At 32.5% G+C, this 10,716-nt stretch overlaps 1 protein-coding gene and 1 pseudogene across 2 annotated transcripts in view; both read left to right on the forward strand.

Moving 5' to 3' along the window:
- The window catches only part of LOC106109120, a 5,992-nt pseudogene extending 4,966 nt beyond the window's left edge, over positions 1-1,026 (forward strand).
- LOC106109368 (laccase-5) overlaps positions 1,016-10,716 on the forward strand; it is a 44,335-nt gene continuing 34,634 nt past the window's right edge. For both annotated transcript variants that reach the window (XM_013290840.1, XM_013290842.1), the window contains exon 1: positions 1,016-1,308. In XM_013290840.1, coding sequence (XP_013146294.1) covers positions 1,212-1,308 — 97 coding nt within the window. In that variant the 5' untranslated portion in view covers positions 1,016-1,211. The remainder of the gene's footprint in view (positions 1,309-10,716) is intronic.

Here is a 10,716-nt window from a genome sequence, read left to right on the forward strand (position 1 = left end):
GAGGGGGTCATGGGGGCCAGGCCCCCCCCTGAGCTGTTTGGTCAATATGTAAATATATTTTGTCAACCTCTTGACTTGACCACGACTATGTGACCCCCCTGGCGTCAAAGCTGGATTCGCCCTTGGTTGTTTGAAATACTTAGGGCCTGTCCCATCAAATTGTAAATTGTCTGATAACAATTCAACATGTAAAACATGTGATGGAAATATCGGATTTTGTTCTTTTATGACAGAGACGTCATTTTTAAGCTATCTGAGCCTCTATCAACCAGTAGTGCGACAGGCCCTTAATAATGAAACTCACCGATATGTTCGAATAATGTGTTATACAATACATTTAAAAGTAAGGTGGTTATGAGGCACGAGTATTTTTTTATTATTAAATCACGAAGCTATAAATGAATTACAAGCGTATATGTATTACTAATGGTCTTTTATGTTTATAAAAATGAATGTCATTTTCCTTGGTGATTAATCGTATCACATGTGAAAGGCCAAACCGATTTCTCTATTTTTTTGTATTGTCCCGTTTGTTATACCCAGGAGAAAAAATTTAAAATCAGAATTGTCACTGATAGATAGACCGAAAGTCCAGAGTTAGTTTTTTAATTCAGTGCGGGCGAAGTCACGGGCAAAATAAGTTCATAATAAAAACGAATAGAAAGTGTTTGTGCTATCTAGATCGTCCGTAACCAGTGAAATTGTTACAAGTGAAATAATTTATTAAATCAATTAAGAGTAAGCAATTACACGCAGCGTGGAGTGCGTGACGCAATCACATTATAGCGTAAGGAGCACGGCAGCGCCCGCGCGGGCCGTCGATAGCAAAAGTGTCTGCCGACCCTGGATGCCTCCCCCCTCCGCAGGTAGTGGGGGGCGCCACTTCCAGCTCCCTTCACCTTCGCGCCGGCCGCGCAGCCGCGACCAATGACCGCCCGCCTCGAGCCGGCGAAAGGTTTTATATACGAGTGGAATTCGCACTGCCAAATTGCTATAAGTCAAAATATAGGGTAGTCGGGCGGTTCAGTCGTTGGTCGCGTACTCGCCGAGCGTGCACGGCCGCCGTAGTATACCGCAGTGGGTGCGCAAACTGCGCCAGCGCACGCGAGCCCGGATTGTCCGCGTCCCATACAGTCGCGCCGCCGAACCAATGCGCGGTACGCCAGTGCCTTCATAGCGACTTCTACTGCCAGCGAACATTGTGTTACAACATGGGGTGCAGTGCGAGATACTGTTTACTGGCTCTGTCCTTGTGCCTAGTGACTGAACATGCCTTTGGTGTCAGAATTATGCCCAAACGGAAGAAAGGTAAACACATTTCTTTCATTATTACAAACAATCTTTATATCAATTCTATTTTCTCACTTTCCTATGATTTTTATAACACATTTTGCGCTAAGATTCTTGATCTCCTTGACTTGCATAGCTCTAAAATTATTTATTACAATCTTGTGCAACATTAATTAACAATACATATTCCATCATTAAACTAAACATAAACAACTAATAAATTACAAAACAATCATGTTTTCAAATAATGAAGCATGTGTTTACCATATGAATAGTAAAAATATTTTTATTACGTAGAGTAATACATTGCCTGGGGAACATAATTGCTCAACAGACTTAAGTATATTGCTCGCTTTCTATTAATCTATAAGTATACAGCTGAGTGATTTTTTAAACAAAATAACATCAACAATTTCATGTCCATAAAGTTATTAAATTCGATTTTAGTTCAAACAAATAATTATCGTTTAATATTAAAATCGTACCAGGTTAAACAAAACCTTTAGCACAGGTAATTATTGCACTAAAATGATTTATCTGGACGTAGTATTTACTGTTATTTGTGTCAACTATGTGTAGAAGCCACTCAAACAATATAACCAGTAATGCAATATATTTAAAATAATAAAACACTTTGTTATGACTCAAACATTAAACATGAATTCTTCACTTTATTGCAATTTGTCTTATACCTAGAAATAAGATTTATTTTAACAAAAACGTTATGTTAATTATCAATTTAAACTGCAGTTAGATGGAACAGTTAGTTGTCTTATATTTGTGATAATGGACTTAAAATAACAAACACAGAATACAAATTACTTTTCTTATTTCCTTTATTTATTATTTTCAATATTTTACCGTTATTTTTTTGCATACAAATTTTTCTTTTGGCATATTTTTTTTTTTAATTTTCCAAACATGAAACTGAATTCTTCCTTAAAGAACTATTTACACAAAGTGCTCTTGATGAGAGGTCATCTTACGAAGGTTGTTGGAACGGTATCATTTTATTGTTATCTTGAAGGTGGTTATAAGTATTAATTAATATTTTTTTATTCCTTTGATAAAAGATAAAACCGTTTCCTCTTTTTTGTTTTCCTATATATTTAATTTTAACTAACGGTTATAATTTTGGGTCAAATTATAACCTTTTTATAACCTCAAACATTTATTATTTATAGTTTTGTTAGTACTTTTTAGAATGCATTTCAATTTGCGTTATTCATTTATTTGTTGAAATTTAAAATTGATTTACTTTAAAGTCAAATTAAAAAAAGATATCTGAAGAAGTTATTGAATTTTAAATTAGAAAACCTTGCAGTCAATGACCATAGTCAGATAAAGGTAAATGACATTTTCAAATAAAGTATATAATTTTAAAAATATGACAAGATACCATTAACCTGAATAGGATAAAAAGTATGTAACTGTACTTTAAGTTAAAAAAAACTGGTTATAGATGTCAAAAGTTTTTGTCGTCTTGCCCAAAAAAAAGCAAGCTTACGGTACCATTTTAAAAGTGTGTTACAATAAAAACAAAAACTATAGGCTTTCTAACATTATATAAAAATGAATACATTTCCTACGTGTTTTGATCTTTCTACAATTTTAATAAAAAAATTAACAATGTACTCAAGCGAATTTAACTGTAACACAAATAAATTATTTGATTATAAAATCTCCCTCTGTTTTAACAATTTGAAACCAGTTAGTAACATTATAGAAGTCTATTACCAGTCTTGGTTATCAAATTAAAAGTTAAATTTGAACTCTATGATAGTTTGATCAAAGCCCAAAATCAAGTGTCAAGAGTTAACTACACAAACAGATGTAAAATGCAAATGACATATAAAACTGGATTTAATTCCGTCAGAAAATTAACGATATCGGTGTAAAAGTAATAGACATTAACACACTGTGTTTATTTAATATACTAACTACTAATGGTTTTTAATGAGGAAAATGTGGGAATTAAAAAAATATAAAAAACTTTGTAATTTTCAAAGTTTTTTAAAAGTAGTTTTGAAATAATAACCTTTCAACCCGATATTAAACAAAAGTTAAGAAATCATGTTACAAAAAATTTAAATTTAAAATCTTAATTACGAAACATCTGGCATTTTGAAAAAAAAAAGAAAACGATTGCTTCTTTATTTAAAACTAGGTCATGATTGCCTAACAATTTTTATAATCAAGACGTTTTCAAATTTTATAGTCAACATTTCATTACGTTTGTGATGGCCTCACATTTCTACTATGAAATCATTACAAGAAATTGTCTTATTTTTAATTCTTACTAATAATAACAGAGCTGAGGTGGATAATATTTGAACAAACAGTAGCATGCTAGAAAATATTACATGGATGGATTGAGAGGAAGTGGACATGTGTAAGAGAATTCAGATATTATGAGAGAGATGTATGGAAGCTTTACTGTTGGAAAACTGGAAGGCTTTGTAACAAGCTATGATTAAACATAAATTCAGATATTCTTTCATGACAAAATAACAATAAACACTGTTGATCTATGAATTTCTTAACCTTCAAACTACTCCTAACATATAGCAAAAACAAATGAAAACGAGCCATAACTTATACACGTCTCGTATTTGATTAGGTCGAAGAAAACCGCAAGGTTGTAATTGTTGCGTTCCCATTTCACAAGTTCTTTGTTGGTGGCTGACGTCCAGCACTGATTTATTGTTTCATTTAATTATACCTCCTCACTAATTAGAATGTAGAGCATCATTTTTATTAATTTCATATTTTTAAAAGTAACTACAACTTTGAAGGTTAAAAATTAATTACGTAAAATGTTTATTATTACTATTTTATTATCTATCCATTAGTCGCTTTATTATTATTATTAAACAACAGTAAACTCTCAATTACAAGTTGTCTGTACCATTTTAGTTAGTTTATTATGTTATAGCGTCATAACATTTTTTTTATATGAAAGGGAGGCAAACGAGCTGTGAGAACATCGATTTTAGTAGGTAGCCAAAAGCATTTACAAACAGTTAGAATTTATGTGACAATAACAATTTAGTTATGCTACAAAATTTCATCATTTAAGTACCTAAAGAACGTAATTATAATTAATTGTTTATTGTTAAATCACGATATATTTACTTAAACTTTATTATGATTTAAAACATTTGCTAATAAACTAAGAGAGATCGTATCGTGTCTCGGCAGCTCGATGTCCGAGCGCCGGCGTCTAGTTACACAGCCAACAACCGGAGTTCAATGTCTGGTGAAATTGTAAAACTGCATAACTATTGAGTATTAAGAAAACGCCGCGAAATCTACCAGATACATGATAAGAAACTACGTAATTATATGTGTACAAAGTTATACCTAGTTGTGTGTAGCAATACAATAAAAATGTTTTTAAAGATAGTTTAAATTACTAAAGATTTTGGTGGGAACCTAACAGTTCAGACTCTCCCATACAATTTACATGTTACAATTTAAAACAAATTAAAAACTATTAAATGTAGAGTAGGAATACTTCGCGTGGTTTTAATATCTGTAATCTAATATATAGATACGATTTTTTGCAACAATGTTTTTAGGTTATAAAACATGTATTACCGAAAACGATAAGAAATGTCCATTTAAAGTGAATTTGAGGTATTTCAAAACTGTTAATCTTTGCCTAAAGAGCACAAATAACATTACTGAATGTTTTTGTGCAAAGGAAAAACTTCGAGTCGTGTTAGAATTGTTGTGAAATCGTTATCCATGTAAGTCGACTACTAAGTTTAGTATATATGCCATATCGATCGATTAAATATCTTTGGGTGGGCACAGGCTTGTTAAACCAGACTCACTGGCCACACCCGATTCAATGAAATGTATAAAAATTTCATATTTTACACCTAACCTAACCAAACCTTACTGAGGTGGAACGAGATATAGATATAGGCAGCCATATAGAACCATCAAATTCTGTAACAAAGACTGTATTAGCTCTCTGAACGGATAAGTATGAAGCATACATTACTATCAGACATGTAATTCATTAAACTGGTTTGCCGGATTTCTTGAAAGGAACCTTGTTTTTATCGCTAGCTATTTCCTTACGAAGCTAATCATACACAGCTTATGTTACATTGTAAAAAACCGTCTCGCTCCGTAGAGAGTCGACAGACGGCTTCAAATGCGTCTCACGTGACAATATCACTTTTTTCCAACTGTATTATTAATCAATACTAATATAATAAAGCATAAACACACACTACTTCGTAGGATGTCAGTAATCACAGCATATTTTTGAATAATCCTTTCATTAATAAAAAGGCCTACACTTACGACATTTTCACGTTGTTAAACTTAGGGGGTAACTAAAACCTTTTTGCAGGAAACGGACACAAACTACTTGCTGCCAACATTAAGTAATCAAGAATATTATAGTTATAGTAATTTTGACATTTTTAATTGAGAATTAAACAATTGTAAACAATAAAATAAACTTTTAATAATTCCATGCGGATGAAGCCGCACGGGAACAGCTAGTCTGGAATAAAATTGCTATAAGAAAATTGGAAATCTAAAGAATGTTTCTTATTTCGTTGTCTTGCGTGATTATTTCAAGTATACCTTAATATTAACAAACTAAATGTATCACGAACCTTGTCCTGAAATTTTACCATTTACTTTGTAATAAGAAATGAATGTGTTATGTTCAAAACTAGTTTTCCTTAACCTCGTGATAAGCATTGTTTATTTGTTAAGATATCAATTGATACCAACAAAGCAGACCTGACATTAATCGTTCTATCAGATCTAGGTTAGACTACCAACTGTTAACTGTTATTATAAATTCGACCATATTTATCTAAAGATTTTGGCCACAGTTCTGTAGAAAACATGTTTAATAAAAAAAAAAGTACATGCATGTAAAAAATAAGAATTCAGTTGACGCTGGTTTATAGACTTAAATAAAGCAGTGTGTTTTAATTTCGTGTTAACAAGTACAATAGTGTTAAAGCTAAGATCATCACAATTAAATTATAACATAGAATTTAAATGACCACATTAACAATACACTATCACAAAATATTTCGTAGCCGTTTACCGACCTACGAGTTTTGTTAATTCATTATCCGTAATGGTACTCGATACTTGCCAAACAATTTCACTTTTTACTTAAGGTAATATTCTAATCATGCATCCGTACTTTTCACCGAAAACCTTATAAATTAACTCTCTAATGTGTAGACGAACTTTTGAATTAGAAGTCATTAAAAATTCTGATCACTCCAAAACAAAAGGATTTCAATACTTCGTGTTATGTTTATCACGTATTTAAAACGATTTAAGGTAGAGATAACTAACTGTACTTTTTAACAGGATTTTAACATTTTTGATTCTAAATTTTAACATATTGAACATAATGAACTCTTGTCACTCAATCGCGTAACAAATGTATCTATCAGAGATTAAATATTCCATCTCTATATTTAGCCTGTACTATGTAGTTATGTTTTTTTTAAATCTATACTTATCTATCTATCTATACTATTATAATAAAGCGTAAACACATACTTTTGTGTTGCCTAAGATGTCAGCAATTAGACCATATTTTTGAATAATTACTTGTTTAATAAAAAGCCCTACACTTACGTCACGCTTTAGGCTATATATTTTCACGCCACTAAACTTGGGGAGTAAATATTTTGGATATAAACCCTAATGTGGGAAAGAGACCATAAGTTGCTGCCAACATCAAGGAAGCAAGATTTCCATATTGTTACCGTTATGTCATTTTGACATTTGCAATTGATAATTTGACACAGGTAAACAATAAAATAAGGTTTTCATAATTTTATGCGACTGCGCACGGGAACAGCTACTGTCTATATATGTAAGTGTATATCATACTCTTTAGGCAAATGTTTTTTATTGCATAAGTTTATGTAACACGGTGCCGTCCAAAGCTATCAGCTTATCAATCCTATTTTGATGTATGGCAAGGTGATATCTTGGCCAATTAGTACAGTTACTTAACGGCGCTACAACCAGTTTCTTATTTCGGATAAGACTATCAACTCGACACGGTTTCCATCACGTGACCTTAACACGATGTCTAAAGATGTATGTGGCCGTTGAATTTGTTAAAATTCCCGTTTAACAAGATATTTCATTACTTAGTTTAGTTTTTACCGTTGCATACCTTGTTACGCTTAACTGTATTCGATTTAATCAAACTTGTTAATCGTTAATGTGGGCTTCTACTGCCGAAAAGTTAAAAAAATACGGTTATTATTGCTAAAACATACGTAATACAAAACTATATCAGTAATAGTTTATAGCCACAAAAAGGGTATTTACAATTCCGTCAAATAACTTCAAATACTAAGGTCAAAAGAAATATAACAGCACAATTTCTTTGCCAAGGATTAACTGATTCGTTAAATATAAATATTTATAACATTTACTAATGATTTTAATTCGCATATTCATTGCAATGTTTGGTTACATTTACATTTACAAATCTAGATAGATCGCTATTGAAAACTAAAAGTCCTGCTAACCTCGAACCGCCGCTGACCTTACAAAGGATAAAATATGCATTGCTGAAATGTGAACGTGCATTAACGTGTGAACGTAAAGAACATACGAATTCATTTAATAGAAACCGCAGTCAATTACTGGGTAATTATGACCATTAATTATAATGAAGTCGGGAAATGACCGGATAAAGTGTTGCCCAGCACTTAGATACGTTTAAATTGTTGAGGAAAATAAAAAAAGGAATAAAAGGATAATACGTGTTTAAAACATGTATGGATTTTAAAACAGAAATATAAGATTAATGTGATCTCTCGTGGACGTCAATTTCATTTACCCAGGAAACAACAGTTGTGTTCTTGTTTGGAAGACAGGCGTGATGTGGGAGTAATTCCACGTTTCGTCCGGTGCGTTTGGTGCCGGAGGCCCAACTTTAGTTCCTTTTTTCCTTCTTGCCCTTCTTCTTATATGAAAAGGATGGCACGAAAACGATGTGACGGTACAGGAGACGCATAGGAAGGGGAACATCCTTTTTATGTGCGTCTCCTCCGCCGATAGAAGGAAGGCAATGTCTATAAGCTGAGGTCACTTTGCCATTTTGGCGGATTCAGGTGACCGCTTGCTCCTTTGCCACATTATGATAAAAAAACAGACAAAAATGTCATTCATGACATGGACGTCTGTGTTGCACAAGCGGGAGATTCTAATAACAACGCGGACTACAGATGCAGGTCAGTCGAAGTCAACAGACTCGGAGCCACCGACCGCAACTCTATTGTTCGTTCATTCGATGGATATCGTTCATTCACTCACAATGAATGATAATAAGCTCGTTAGTGTCTAAAACAATTCTAGCGTTACTTTCGCTTACGGAAAAAAATGTTTCAATAAATCTTTCTAATTGCCGTGTTTAAATAATATATGATGCAATCCTTAGCGTATTGAAAGTGACCAACTGACACGAGTATTTGTAACGTATCAAAAATTGTTACGACACAACAAGTTTAGTTACTACTATAACAGAGCGATTCTAGTTTACTCCTACATCGCCGGACACGATTTCGCAAATAACTTTAACAAGTTTTTGCAATAGAATTAACTAACTAATGTCATTTGTGAGTTAAAATAAACTACTACCTTTCATAAGTTTAGTATTTAACAAATAAAAAACACTTAAGTTCCTAACTGAATACCACACTAATAGTTAAATAGACTACGTGAAGAGTATTATTCCTCGGATGAAGACAACGGTATACCTTAGTGTAGCATCTTTCTATTCTTATTAATATGACAAACGCGAAAGTTTAGATGTATGGATAGTTTGTCACCTTTAACTGTACGTATCTCGATGAAATTTGGCATAGATGTAGAAAGGTCTGTAAGAACACATAGGCTTTTTTTATTCCGCGCGGATGGAGTGGTGGCAAAAGCTTGTAATGCTTACAATGTCAGTACGTTTTCAAATGAAATATAGCGGTTTTAAATTCGAATCCCGGCATTCGATTCTTGTCGTTAACCATGCTTTAAGACAGGATTTTTCAAATTATCCTGACTTGGTTATCAAATATTATTAGAAAATTAAAAGATTATAATATTCAAATTATTTCAAAATAATAACTTTTATTGTTTTAAAATTTCATGTTATGTCATATCTACTAAATGCGAACTCGAAACGATTGAAATTTTCAAAGTTGGAAATGTTATTAATTTTGTATGTCAACAAACTGGTCATTGAACTGGGCACCAAATGACACGGATCCAGTTTTCAATTCGTATAACATGACGTAACTTGAAGCGATCTCTATAAAAGAGTAGTATTGTTATAACTTAATGACCACTTTCGCTTAAACGCATTCAATAAAACGACCAGTATTGGCGTGTGTCCCAACAAAATGAGGATGACTATACTTAAATACATTAAACCTCTCATTATCAACGCGTAACACGTTTTAAAAGTTACATAAATGAACTAAAAGAAGATAATCCAAAGGTCAATTTGAAATCCTTAAAATCTTTTAAAAGTAATATAAATACACAATATCATAAAAACAATCGAGGCTTTATTATCTGTGTGATTTAAAAAACAAATGAATTTGGTTTCCTGTATTTGAATTTAACAACGCATAACAATTTTGGCCACTCGCATTGGCCAATAAGCAAACGCCATTTAAAATTAAAAAATGTTTTCCAGACCTGCAATTAATTCTAAGAAGCATAAATAAGAATTTTAATGTCCTCGTTAAGTTCATATATGGACTGTAATACACCTTTGCCAAGTTTACAAGTCTGAAATGAGTAGTTAAAAAAAGAAAATAATCTGGGCGTACATCCGACGTAGCGTAGTTTTGTCGCCATCAGTGTTACCAGTTTACGTACGATGTATAATTTAAAACTTTCTCTAAAGAAACCAACGGCGGTCAATTCTATCGGTAAGATTTCCCTTTCCTATAAATATCGACGATGCTTCATTGCCTTTATTCTAACCTATAATAAACCATCTGACGCTTCGACTTGCAAACAGGTATCGTTTACACGCGTCATGAAACGGTAAAGTTGAGTCCAACATTTACAAAGTAACAAGCTAATTTACTTTTAACATTTTAAAGTGCAACTAGCAGAAAATCGTTTCCCAGTTTCCTTCAACTTGTACTCCTTCTTCTGAACTATTGTAGTAACATTAAAATATTAGGATATCTAGCAGTGACCATCTTTAAGAGATTTCTTCTTGCTGTTTCGAAATACTAAATTACGTACTATATTTAGAAATAAATAATCGTCTACCTCCACAACTTACGAAAATTATCTCCTTATTGAAATATCGCAACATCCGTGACTCATTGATAAATGTATTCTTGAAGAAAACGAAGCAGAAAGTTTCGCAAATAATGATCATTGCATATATTA

Source organism: Papilio polytes, unplaced genomic scaffold (genome assembly GCF_000836215.1).
Source record: "Papilio polytes unplaced genomic scaffold, Ppol_1.0 DF821289.1, whole genome shotgun sequence".
Taxonomy (NCBI): Eukaryota; Metazoa; Arthropoda; class Insecta; order Lepidoptera; family Papilionidae; genus Papilio; species Papilio polytes.